The sequence below is a fragment of the Hemibagrus wyckioides genome, linkage group LG04 (genome assembly GCF_019097595.1).
Source record: "Hemibagrus wyckioides isolate EC202008001 linkage group LG04, SWU_Hwy_1.0, whole genome shotgun sequence".
NCBI lineage: Eukaryota > Metazoa > Chordata > Actinopteri > Siluriformes > Bagridae > Hemibagrus > Hemibagrus wyckioides.
The window spans coordinates 25,967,032-25,980,343 of record NC_080713.1 but is presented as its reverse complement, the minus strand read 5'-3'; the positions used below and the strand labels follow the sequence as shown (position 1 = coordinate 25,980,343).

General features: G+C 41.7%; 1 protein-coding gene across 2 annotated transcripts in view; it reads left to right on the top strand.

The window, feature by feature from the left end:
- The window catches only part of wtip (WT1 interacting protein), a 39,306-nt gene that overhangs the window by 4,522 nt on the left and 21,472 nt on the right, over positions 1 to 13,312 (top strand). Inside the window, exons 1-2 of one of the 2 annotated variants that reach the window (XM_058387930.1) lie at positions 1,878 to 2,046; positions 8,420 to 8,521. In XM_058387930.1, the coding sequence (XP_058243913.1) occupies positions 1,893 to 2,046; positions 8,420 to 8,521 (256 nt within the window). In that variant the 5' untranslated portion in view covers positions 1,878 to 1,892. Of the gene's footprint in view, positions 1 to 1,877; positions 2,047 to 8,419; positions 8,522 to 13,312 lie in introns of those variants that run through there. The other variant, XM_058387929.1, reaches the window with a different exon arrangement.

Below are 13,312 nucleotides of genomic sequence, written 5' to 3'. Positions count from 1 at the left end.
AATGGGTATTTTCTTTCAGAGGGAAATCCTAATTCTGCCTGACACACACACGTTTTCTCTGTCGTTCACATAATTATCTACTTAGTCACACACACACACACAGACACACACACACACACACTCATATCCTCACTGCAGTAAAAGGCTAAATAAAGGCTTGCTGATCCCGGCTGATCTAGCGATGCTGCGCCTCATGAGTTCATACAGAGCGGTTATGTAAGTGCTCATATTTATCGGTGCTTTATATATGAATAAACCCTTTATACACTGGCTTTGTTCTCTTAAAGGGATGCTCCTGCGTTTTTCAATGTCATCGTTACCACAGGAATGTCGGCACTCTTCCCCGTACCAACAAAAGAACAGTTTCTTTTTCTCCAAACTTCAAACTTATAAAAGTCAAGCTCTTAAATATTTATGCGAACTCTCGTTCCATAGAGTGTTATGATGAGGTCTTTGGTCGAAAAATTGGTAAATCAAACTCGAATAATTCAGGGACTACTTTTTCAGGAGGAAGGATATCAGATCTGTTGTTGTGTAGGTCTGAAGACATTGCTGTATTGAATAAAATTGCAGCTTGGTCCTGCTAGAAACAATATTTTTAGATCCCCACAAACATCCCCAACCACCACCAGCACCACCAATCCGTCCCTAATTTAGTCTTAGCCAATTCAAACCCACCAACCAGCTCTCGTCCATCATGCACCTAGCAGCTAGTTAGGGTGAAGTCTAAGACGCGTAAAGCCAGAGAAATTTAGCTTGTGCTGCAGCACAAGTCAGAATAAGAGACTCAGAGGAAAGTGCTGTCTGCCCTCTTCCACATACATGAGCTCACAGATACACACAGACTACTGGCTAGAAGGAGAGAATAGAAAGTACGTCCTTAATTATTTCGTTTTTCATGCTAGATTAGATTAGTAAATACTTTGTTGTTCGATTCGATTTGAGACGCAGCTTCGATTTAAGACACAGCAAATCACACCGATGACTGAGAATGTTAAAGGGTTTGTGTGTTTTTGAGAGAAATTTGTCTCAGAATAGATTTTAAAAGGCAACATGGAGACCTAACAGAGTCAGATGCTCAAGCATGCCCCCTAGTGGACGTCACTTCTTCATGTTTCTTGTACAAAAAGTATGCAGGTGAGCATGTGATCAACGTGTAGGTGATCTATTGGAGCTCTGTGCATACACACACACACACACACACACACACATCCATACAAATCAAACCAGGCCCTAGAACACAACCCCAACAGCCGCCCTTAGATTTCTAAGTGTGGTTTGAGTCAATACGTTTTCCTGTGCTTTTTGCTGGTGTTTATTGTGCACACTACTAACACAGTAGGGGAGAAAACAGTGGAGTCATTCTCTCTCTCTCTCTCTCTCTCTCTCTCTCTCTCTCTCTCTCGCTCTCTCTCTCTCACAACTTTCTCTTGCACTTGCTCATCGATTTCCGTGAACCCTTTTTTGTGTTTTTCTCAGCAGTGTTATGAAACCTTGACTTGAAACGGTTTGCCTTCTCCACTTCTCCAGGTTTAGTGAGAGGTAGAGGAAAGGTGTGAGTGTGTGTGTGTTTGAATGTGTGTGTGTGCGTGTGTGTGCATGCGCACGCTCTGGTAGTATGTTTGTGGGTTAGCCAAAGTGACCATGCACACACATTCTCTTCCTTTTGTAAAAGGAAAACTTCTCGGTTACCGTGACAACCTTGTCCCAATAAATTGATAGTCATGCAGAGTGTTTGGCTCCGTGGCTCACGGTAGTATAATCCCCCTCCATCCTGCATAGCTCTGTAAGACTTTTTGTGTATCTGCATCCCTTCTCTCTCTCTCTCTCTCTCTCTCTCTCTCCCACTCTCACACATTCTTTATCTCCCACTTTTTTCTCTTCTTTTAGTTATGCCCTTCTCTCCTCCTCCTTCTCAGTTGCTAATACTCCACATTCTATACTTTCTCTCTTTCCCTGCATTTTCTCTCTCGCTACCTGGTCAGGGGGCGACGCCAGACACTTGGCACGTGACTCCGGCTCGGCCTCCAGACGCAACCGGTGGGGGTAAAGTCTGATTGTCTGCTCAGAATGATAATGAACACACACACATACACACACACACACACAGGGCATTTCTGTGTTTGTGTCGGGCTGTGTCAGCACTGCTACACCCACACGTAGCCCCAGGTGCTCTCTTGTGGGTAAATAAAGCCAGGTGGTACTTTCTTGCCTGAAGCATAGAGTAACAAAAAGCTTGCTTGTTTGTTTCCAGGCTCGTTTGAAAAGACAGTTGCAGGATGTGCATGCTTGCGCTTTTATCGCCATGGGAACTACAGTCATCTGCCTTGATGTTTCTTCATGTGGGCTCTGTATAAATACAGCACTCTGCTTCAGTACAGATTTTATGGAGATCCAGAATCTGGCTTTGTTTTCCTGACGGATCTGGGAATTTGGGACCAGGGCACCGTTTAGTCAGGTCCTGCAATGCATTGTGGGAAACTGATTTTTGGCCGGAAATTTTGGATCGATGTCAGATTTAACGTATTGTCCAGGCCAATCCACTGATGTATTTTTTATGGCTATAAAAAATGCCATAAAAAATTTATCACTTTACATCAAGACATTGTTGGCAGGTTTTCGTATCCAGAGCAACCTGCAGAAGCCGAGATGCTAACATCTACATTTTAGCCATAGATTTTACGATCTTTGAGACATGACATGAAGTAAAAGCTGCACATTTGCTTCTTCGTCTCTATCTAGGTGACTGTGTGCCAGTAGCAGATAAGACTTATTATAATTATTATAATATATGATATGGTACATTTTTCTACAAACCCATCAAGTGTGTACTTTAAGTAAAAGTACAGGTTGTATAAAAATGTTTAGTTTGTTAGCAAACCTCTATTCCGTGGTGTGTATCATAGAGAAGTATCATGATGTGATATTTTGTTCATTTCGCCCTCCCGACTTCAGAACACTTTCAGTAATGTAGCTTTGATCATTCAGATTGTTTTTACGTTTCATTTACAATAACCCGTTCCCCCAGGCTAATATATTATTAGCGCAGCAGGATCCTGTTTCTCAGTGAGACACTGGAATGAATAGCAGTACAGCAGGAAGCGGCACAGGTTTTGCTCATGCAGAGAACAATGCACACCGTGGCAGTTCTCCAGCTGTTCCTCATCAGAAACGCCAGTCTTAAAGAGGAAGTGTTTACCAGTGTGTACCAGGTGAGGCTGCGCTGATCAGGGTGAAAACAAAGCTGGAAGGAGTTGATGTGTGGCGGGAAGTTGTCTAGCCACTCAGACAGGCCTGCGTCAGCTAACTGCTGGAGTGGGATGGCCTGGACTCGTGACTGTTATTGACATTGAAAAGCATTTGCTGGCAGATTTCCAAAAATCTCCTCGAAAGTACTGTTGCCCTGCTTAAAGAATGTGGAGTGTATTGGTCAGTCACTTGAAATGATGACCGCTGGATTATGATGGGATGGCAGAAAATATCTTTCCTTATTAGCGAGTGTCTGTTTGCAAGGGATTTAGGGCAGTCTGTATTTGTTTCCATAAACACTCTCTGTCTTTGTCTTGTGTATATGTATGTCTATGTCTGGGTGTATTTCTGTGAACCTGTACAAGTTTGTGTCTGGCTGAAAATGTCCATAAGGTTGGTTATTTGTTTTGTATGATTTAGGCCAATGTGATTCAGGATCTTCTTTAATTCTGACTCATATTCAGAGTGTCTGTTTGTAAATGGCCTAAGTGACTCTTTGAGCATGAGCTAAATGACTGTCTGAATATGGCCTACCTAAAGGATGCTTAGTATGGCTTTAATGACTCTTTGAATAAATCTTAAATGTCTCTGTGAATATGGCTTAAATGACCTTTTAAATATGGCTTACATAAATGATTCTTTGAATATGGCTCAAATGAGACTTCTAATATTGCCTAACTAAATGATTCTTTGAATATAGCCAAATGACTCTTTGAATATGGCCTACCTAAATGACTCTTTGAATGTGGCCTATCTAAATGACTCTTTGAATATGGCTCAAATGACTCTTTGAATATTGCTAAACTATAATGATTCTTTGAATATGGCTGAATGATTCTTTGATTATAGCCAAATGAGTCTGTGGCTAATGGCTCTTTTAATATGGCGTACATAAACAATTCTTTGAATATGGCTTAAATGACTCTTGGAATATTGCCTACCTAAATGATTCTTTGAATATGGCCTACCTAAATGACTCTTTGAATATGGCTCAAATGACTCTTTGAAAATGGCTTACCTAAATGACTCTTTGAATATGGCTTAAATGACTCTTTGAATATGGTTAAATGATTCTTTGAATATAGCCAAATGACTCTGTGAATATGGCTAAATGACTTTTATAATGTGGCCTACCTAAATTATTCTTTGAATATAGCCAAATGACTCTTTGCATATGGCTCTAATGACTTTTTGAATATGACTTACCTAAATGATTCTTTGAGTATAGCCAAATGACTCTTTGAATATGGCTAAATGACTCTTTGCATATGGCCTACCTAAATGACTCTTTGAATGTGGCCTAAATGACTGAATTTGGCCTGAGATCTTTTAGCATGTCATTAAAGCAGATTTTTTAGCATGTCATTAAAGCAGATCTTTTAGCATGTCATTAAAGCAGATCTTTTAGCATGTCATTAAATGACAAGCAATGCATTAAATCACACTTTTCCCCCAGATGCAAGTCACATTTGCATTTGGTTTGTGTTGGATATCCACTTCAGCGGCCAGATTCCAGACTCAGGACCGACTGTGGACACATTTCTATTCACATTGAAGATTTTGAATTATGCAAGCTGGTATGAAATGTTCCTTTTTCATGTTGATCTGAGGCATTACAGCACAAAGCTGAGCTAATTACACTGCTCCAGTACAATGAAAGCCTGGCTTTTATGTATTGATAACCATCCCAGCCAGTTCCCCAGTATAATTACAGTCGAAACCGGAAGTTATGTGACAAGTTGAACCAACATGCAGTGGAAAACTCCCATACCTGATCTGGGTTTGGTTGAAGTGAAACTGTTTGGACCAGAATGGAGTCTCTTGACTGCTCCTGGGTCTGAAAAGAGCATTTACATTTTACCAAATCTGGAAAAAAGTGTGAAAATGACCTGAAGCTGCATCACAGCAGGGATATGGAGCGATGGTTTGGTCATGTGTCACTTTTGGCTATGTCACAGAGAGTAGAAAGTCCTCTAGATTTCTATCCTCTAGCACTCGCTTTTCCTTCGACTTTTATTAAAAGAGCGCCTTTGAGACGAATGACATTGCTCCACCTACTGAAAGAGAGAGAGAGAGAGAAAAAGAAAGAGACAGATAAAACAACCAGTCATATGATTACAGTTAGGTATTAGGTGTGTGATGATACAAATATTATTGTTGTGATTAGACATAGTGACAATGATTGGACTGATTTAAATTGAGCCAAATTATAAAACTATCTTTCACGCATGAGAATGAGTTTAAATCGAGGACAAAAAATCACGACAGTGACTTTAGGATTTGTCCAGCAACTTCCTGTTTTTTGAAAAACAGTAACAGGAAACGGCGCTCTAATGGACTGTGTGATTTTCGGCCCAGCGGTTCATGGAGCTTCAGACATTTGAGGAATGAATCAGTTCAGACTGGAGTCATTTACCAGCTCGAGCTGGAACACTGAAGTTCTAAAGATTCATATCATATGACTCACAGGCGTCCTGTTTATTTGTTCATTCACCCATGTTGTATGTGGGGGAGTTTCTGCATGTGTGGCGTGTGATTCGGACCCCCCCACACACACCGAATGCGACGCCATGTCTCGGAGGCATGGTGACCTCGGAGCGACCCCAGGCTTTGACCCTGCCCTCGCTGTGGAATGCGACCCCCCCCAGCGGAGACCGGCCATGTAATGCATGAAAGCTCTCCAGTCATCGGAGCGACTTGTGCTGATTCATTCTCCCATAATTCCAAGCGATTGCTTTTTAACCAAAAGTGGACGATGACCGCTGCTCCTTCATGCCCTACTGATCAGCATGTGTACTAATGTTCAGAGTACCTACGAGCACACTAGAACTACAAGACATATCCAGCTCTAATATCTTTATTTTTTCATGTGCAAAATGACACTGTTTACAATTTCTCCTGCTTGTTAAGCCCATAGACTCATTAACCAGCTGGTGTTACCGTGAATTCCGTTTGCAGCTCGTAGGTGAAAGTGTAAGAAGCTCGCAGGGTCACACACACTCCAGCTCTTTAGTTCTACACTTGGGAATAGAGTAGCAGTGCATAAACACAACAATGTTGATGGGGATTATGATCAGTTGTAGTCGAGCCAAAATGTGATATGGGACAGTGAACAGCGTATTTCTGTTTATTCTGCTTTCCCATGTTGCTGTGAGGCGTATGAAAAATCTCACACATTCAGAACTCTTTTGAAGATTTGTATTTTTTATTTATATATTTTTAACAACAGTTGATTTAAAGGAGCAGTAAAATAAATGTATAGACATATAAGGGTAAAGCACACAACTTTGTTATGTTGATGTGTGGGGTTGTGTTTTGGTGTGCGTGAGCTGGGTGATGTGTTTGAAAGATGTCCATAAGACAGATTCTAATTCAGAAAAATTTTATGCACCTTAACCCTCTTATAAGTACTAAATACCCTCAGTGTGAGGTGTGCACTAGGACCATGGAGCATTCGGAACACAGTATGGCGCTTATGATGCACTATGCAACTTGTTCATCACATTTATTAATTAATTCAATCATTTACGTTAAATCATTTAAAGGTTCACTCTGGGGTTTTTACAAATTTTGTGACCATCGATCGTGCTGTGTTAGAAATATCATGACCCGCTGCAAATACTAATCGAGTGAGCCTGAGGCATGAATCTGTTTGGTCAAGCTTTCTGCTGGAGTGGGGGGGGGGAAGTCCACACACACCCGTACCTTAACCTGTAGAGTTGTATAAATATTGTATAACATTTGTTTAAGCCTGACTTATCGAGCTGCTGCTGTTGTTTCAGGAACAGTAACAGGAAACGTTGCACTAAAGTATGAACTGAAGAATCGAATGCCTGAGAACTGAATCAGTTCAGAATCATTTACCAGACAGAGATGAATCAATGAATCATTTAACAGACTGGGCTAAAATGCACTAAAAAGCTCCAGAGATGATCAAATTATTTTACAAAATGTCAGACAGATAGGATGCAGTGATATGCAGCATGACACCAGAGACAATGTACAAGTACAGACAAGCCACTGCTTTGAAATATGAATGTGACGGTGCATAAGATCAACATTAGGCCTGTATTGTGTACAGTAAGTATGATAATCGGATCCAAAAACAAGACATTTTAGCAGACATAGTGAGAAAAAGCCAGTCAAACGGATATATGAACAGTTATGGAGCATTACTGTCTCTGAGACGGTCGTGACTGGTTTTCGGACTAACGTTACAGAAACATTATGCTTTAGTTTTCTCACCATAGCAAAGATTTGTGTCCAAACCTGGTAACAAAACTCGATCAAGCTAACACAGAGGATTTATTGTGGATTAGCTACATGCATGTAACATTATCAGTTATAACAGAGCAGGTGCATGTGCGTCCTTTATTACATAACATCATTTATCTTTAGTTTATTTAAAGTCAGATATATGATAGATAAAGACAAGTATTTGTTCGTTGTAATGGAAGTGACTTACAATAGAAAGCCAGATTAGGTTAACTTTAGCGCAGCTACTGTAGCTCCAAATGGCTTGTATTGGCAATATAGTGCACTACAATAGAATAAAATAAGCAAATGATATAAGTGCATGTTTTGCCCTGGTGTGGCATCTATGTAGGGAGCAGATAAGACCTGACTTGTTATGAAGAAATTTGCGGATGAAATGACGTTATGAATAAAGCTTTTTTTGTGTTATTAGAACCGAACATAATTTCAGTCAGATTTCAAATCCTTGTCCATCTGTTTCAGGTTTAAGGGCTACTCGTCATTTATTAGATGACTGGAAATAGCGTTGGCAAGAGTGGACAAGCACTTTTGCTGAAAATAGCGAGTCCGATTATTGTCTGAAACCGAAATTCAATTTGCTTGTGTTGAATGAGGCATAATTTCTGCCCTTTTTTGGTTTCGGAGTTGCAGTGCCTTCGTATCTGAAGCCCTGCATCGGATCAAATTTGACATATTTTCTGGTCCAGTTCGCTGGCATATTTTTTTCCTCTAAAACATGCCATGAATGCTGACAGTTTTCTCCTGTTTATACCAAGTCAAGCAGCTCATTTTTCTTTCGTTCACAAGTCTAACAATGTGTCAAATGCCTGTTTTTTTGTGATAAACACGCACCACAGCCACTTTCTGTGGACTGGAATGTTAATTTTAATGTGTTTGTGTATGTGTGTGGTTTCAGGTATTTGTGTAAAATGCGGGAAAGGGGTGTATGGAGCAAGTCAGGCCTGCCAGGCGATGGGGAAACTCTACCATACTAACTGTTTCACCTGCTGTTCATGTGGTGAGTACTCTCTCTCTCTCTAACACACACAAACACACACACTTTTTCATATCATTGACCTACTTCATGCCCAAAATGTCCTGCTTCATTGTGCATCTTTCTGAACATCTCTAAGCTTCCGAGAAAACTCATGGACACACACACACACACATCCGCTCCGGTGCTGCCGTGTCACCCGACTATGAGACGGTGTCCTGTTTCACGTGGAAAAGTAGAAAGCTCTTCCCCCCATTTAGGTCTTTCCTGAACAGAGATATGCTTTCTCCTGCGTTAAAGGCTGAGTAGATCACTTACGCCTTTCTCGGGACGCATTGTTCTGAGCAGGAATGCGCAACATCGGCGCCTAAATCTCCGGGGACGAGAGCAACTGATGAGGACATTATGGTGTAGCTGAAGTCTCTTGAAGCAAAGATTTTGTAGTTTTATATCATAAAAATTATAATAGAGGACTAAAAAAAATCAGTTTCACAGGAATGCGGGTATAGTTTTAGATCCAGAGAAAAGTAATAAGAATAAACCTTTTGACTCAAAAGGGAACATCCTCCTTTCAGCTGTATACTATAATGTTGGACTGTCCTGAGTGAGTGGATTATTGGATTATTCTGATCATTAGGAGCCGGTTGTGGATGAGCGCAGGACATTCTTTACGATTACATCAGCAATAATCTGCTTCACGGGCGTGACTTGAAGTTTGTGTAGCATGTGATGTTCTAAGGTTTTTGGTTAAACTGTATAAAGCTCAGATTGTTTCAAAACCAGCATAACGGATGTGTGTTAAATGAATGTATAATCCTGGTCATTTTTTAAATTTTAGTTTTAAGTTACTTATTTACATTTGTTAGATGAATGTCAGCTATTAAAGGAGCTCCTGTGTTTCCATAACGAGGCTCTCACACTGGCGGCTTAGTGTGAATGAGTGCATATGATCAATCAGTAACGTGGAAGCTGTCGTGTGGAGCCGGAAACGCAGCACTGTACTGACCCCGAGGAGGTGTTGGAGTCCCGGTTGCACCAGAACTGTGCTGTGATTCCCATGAACGCAACTTGTACTTCGTTCAGGAAGTAAAGTAACCCGGTGCATGTGTTTTAATCAATGATAGTTTCCACAACATATTTGTAGCATGAGGGGCAATGGAACATTGTAGGGCGCAGAAGAGACAGATGAGGAGCATAACTGCGCATAATATAATGGTGCAAAATATTAAAAAGGCAAAAATGGGGTTAGTTGATATGGTTGTGTTCTCCGTGCATGTTTGTGATGATGTAAGATCTAAGCAAATGCACCATGGTTTAATAGATTTGAGTGATCAACGCTGCGAGAACAAACACCCGCGGATTTGGACGGCAGCAAAAAAACTGACAAGGCATAAGATTATGACCACCTGAGTAATATTTGTTGGTGCTGCCAAAACAGCCCTGACCCGTCCTGCACTGTGTATTCTGACACCTTTCTATCAGAACCAGCATTAACTACTTCAGCAGTTTGAGCAACAGTAGCTTGTCTGTTGGATCGGATCACACGGGTCAGACTTCACTCCCCACGTGCATCAATGACCCTTGGCCGTCCATGACCCTGTCTCCGGTTCACCACTGTTCCTTCCTTGGACCACTTTTGATAGATACTGACCACTGCAGACCGGGAACACCCCACAAGAGCTTCAGTTTTGTTCTGATCCAGTCGTCTATCCATCACAATTTGGTCCTTCATCAAAATCCTTACGCTTGTCCATTTTTCCTGCTTCTAACACATCGACTTTGAGGACAAAATGTTCACTTGCTGCCTAATATATCCCACCCACTAACAGGTGCCATGATGAGGAGATCATCAGTGTTATTCACTTCACCTCTCACGAGTCATAATGTTAATCCTGATCCTTGTATGTCCATTATGAAAATCTCCATGAAGAAGGTGTGGCCTTGTTGTTGATTGATTGTTCATAGGTTTTATTTCATTTTTTGAACAATACAATGACTCACAGAAGTGATTTGGTTTAGAAATGACCCCTTTGCTACAGTGATTTGGAAGACTCCCGAATCCTACGCGCTTCAGACCGAACACGAATAATATTCCCCACAGTCGGAATAGTTCACTGAAGCAAAGGACACATTTGCTTCTGGTAGCAATTACTTTCACTTCATGCTGACTTTTTCGTGATCATTTCTGACCTGTGAATTCATGAGACTCAGCCTTGTCGAGCCAGGAGAAACCATTAAGGCAGAATTGTGGTCTCTTTGGTTGTTAAAAATTACAGGAGCTGCTTATTAGTAAGTAGCGCTCACACCGGACTTCTTTCTTCACGTTGAAGGCACACATCTGTTGCAGGATAATGATGAAGCTCATCCACTGACACATGCGAGGGGTTTTCTGCTGAGATTCTTGGTCAGCTAGTTAGCAGAGCTGAGACCTCTGGAGTCATGGCATTAATGCATCTCGGATTCTACTGTGTTGAATGCTTGGGACACTTGAGATGTAGCCACCTGGGGTTGAGCAGAAATTTCGTTTGTTAGACAAACAGATAAACAGTAATAATAATGAATCTTGGCACTTCCTCCATTTTGAGACTCGATGCCATGGTCGTGTCTTTTACTGAGTCACTGAACCTCAGAAGTTCCTGTTTTGCTTATTATTCTATTTTAAATGTGCAGAAGAAACACACAGTTTCTTTGTGTGTGTGTGTGTGTTGGACCATGGTTTTGTGTGTAAATTCTGCATTACAGAGGTTGGCTCGAGTTTGTGTAATTGGGAGAGAAATTGTGTGTGTGTGTGTGCCCTCACGCCCTCACGGTCATTTTGTACAGGAGCTCAGCTCTATGTAATTGCTCTGTGCTTTTGGCTCTGTCCCACAGCTGCAACCTTTTCTCATCAAACAGCCAGGAATTCCCTCCCACCCTCCGGAACTGGCCTTACACAGACACACACACACACACACACACATACACACAAAAACACTCACATGCACGTCTGGCATGTACACATTTACATATTACCAGGCACACACACCAAGAGCCAGGAACAAACAATAAATGGACTTCGACAGTAACACACACACACACACACACACCACACACAGAGGCTAATAGGAAATGATTTCTTCTCTGGTAGAATTCTCTTTTCCTATTTTCCTGTTTCTTTTCTTTCTTTTTTTTCTTTTTCATTTTTGTTTCTTTTTTGTCTCTTTTTCTCTAATTGGCTCTACTTTTCCTTTATTTGTCTCTGGCCTTCTCTTCATCTTTTCTTCCTTTTCTCTTTTCTTTTTGTCTCTCTTCTCTTCTCTTCTCTTCTCTTCTCTTCTCTTCTCTTCTCACATTTCTCCCTATTTTTTTTTTCCTCTCTTTCATATCTTTCCCCTTCTCTCAAGTTGTTATTAAGTATATTACTCCATCAGAGATGACGTGTTTCAGAGTAGAGCTTTCTGTGGGTGACAGGAGGTTAAATGCTCTTGGCATTTCACACACATCCGCCTGCTTGTGTTTGGTAGCATGTTGACCTGAAACGTGTGTGTGTGTGTGTGTGAAGCTGGTTGAGTGTACGGACTAGCAGGCCTACACACGCTCACAACCGAAGGCTAGAATTCCGCCTCACGAATAAAACCGAGTCAGTGAGTCATCACCTCCGCATCCCATCATGCACTGTGCCCATCTGCAGGTAATAAGGACCCACTTGTTCTCTCCGCGCTCTGTGTGTGTGTGTTTGTGTGTGTGTGTGTGTTTGTGTGTGTGTGAGGAGAATGGGGGTGCACACAGGAAGGGCAGAATTACAGCGAGCATGTTTTCTTTCATAGCATTGGGAAAATAAAAGGCAGCTCTGTGGATGTTTTCTCTGAATAAGCAGGAGCAGAGAGTGGGCTTTTATTTAACAGCAGATAAGAGCTGCTTTACGCAGAGCCCGAGCCGAACCAGGTGAACTTACACAACCGCTCACGTGGCCCGAGATTCCTTTCTGATCACACCGGTCCTGATGTTCACATCTGTTCATATAGAAATAAATGAGATGGAGATAAATGAGACGTTACGGAGAAAACGGAGTGAATGATTTCAGGAAGGAGGCTGTGTAGGGCTTGGGTTTGCAAACATATCTCTCTCTCTCTCTCTCTCTATCTCTTTGTGTATCTTTCTCTCTGTCTCTATTGTGTCTCTGTCTTTCTCTGTCTCTCTCTCTGTCTCTCTCTTGCTTTGTGTTTCTGTCTCTCTGTCTCTATGTCTGTCTGTGTGTCTGTCTGTCTGTCTGTCTGTCTGTCTCTCTCTCTCTCTCTCTCTCTCTCTCTGTCTGTTCTCTCTGTTCTCTCTCTCTCTCTCTCTCTCTCTCTTTGTGGCTTAGTTGTGCCTCTCCCTCTCTCTCTCTGTATCTATCTCTGTCTGTCTGTCTGTCTGTCTCTCTCTCTCTCTCTCTCTCTCTCTCTGTCTGTTCTCTCTGTTCTCTCTCTCTCTCATCTCTCCCTCTCTCTCTCTCTCTCTCTCTCTCTCTCTCTTTCTCTCTCTGTGTCTGTTCTCTCTGTCTCTCTCTCTCTCTCTCTCTCTCTCTCTGTGTCTGTTCTCTCTGTCTCTCTGTTCCTCTCTCTCTCTTTCATCCAGGCTTTTCCATGCAGTATCGTTCACAGCAGGGGTCAAAACACAGCCAGACATGCTAATCAAAGGAAATTCCATTATCTCCAATCCCAAACAGGCAAAGGTCAGAAACAAAGGATGCTAAACATGCAGAGGAAATAACTAGGTGAAGTGTAAAAGAGAAACAAGGTACCACGGCTACACCCAGGAAAAACACACGTCACTGACAGAAATGAACCAAAATCA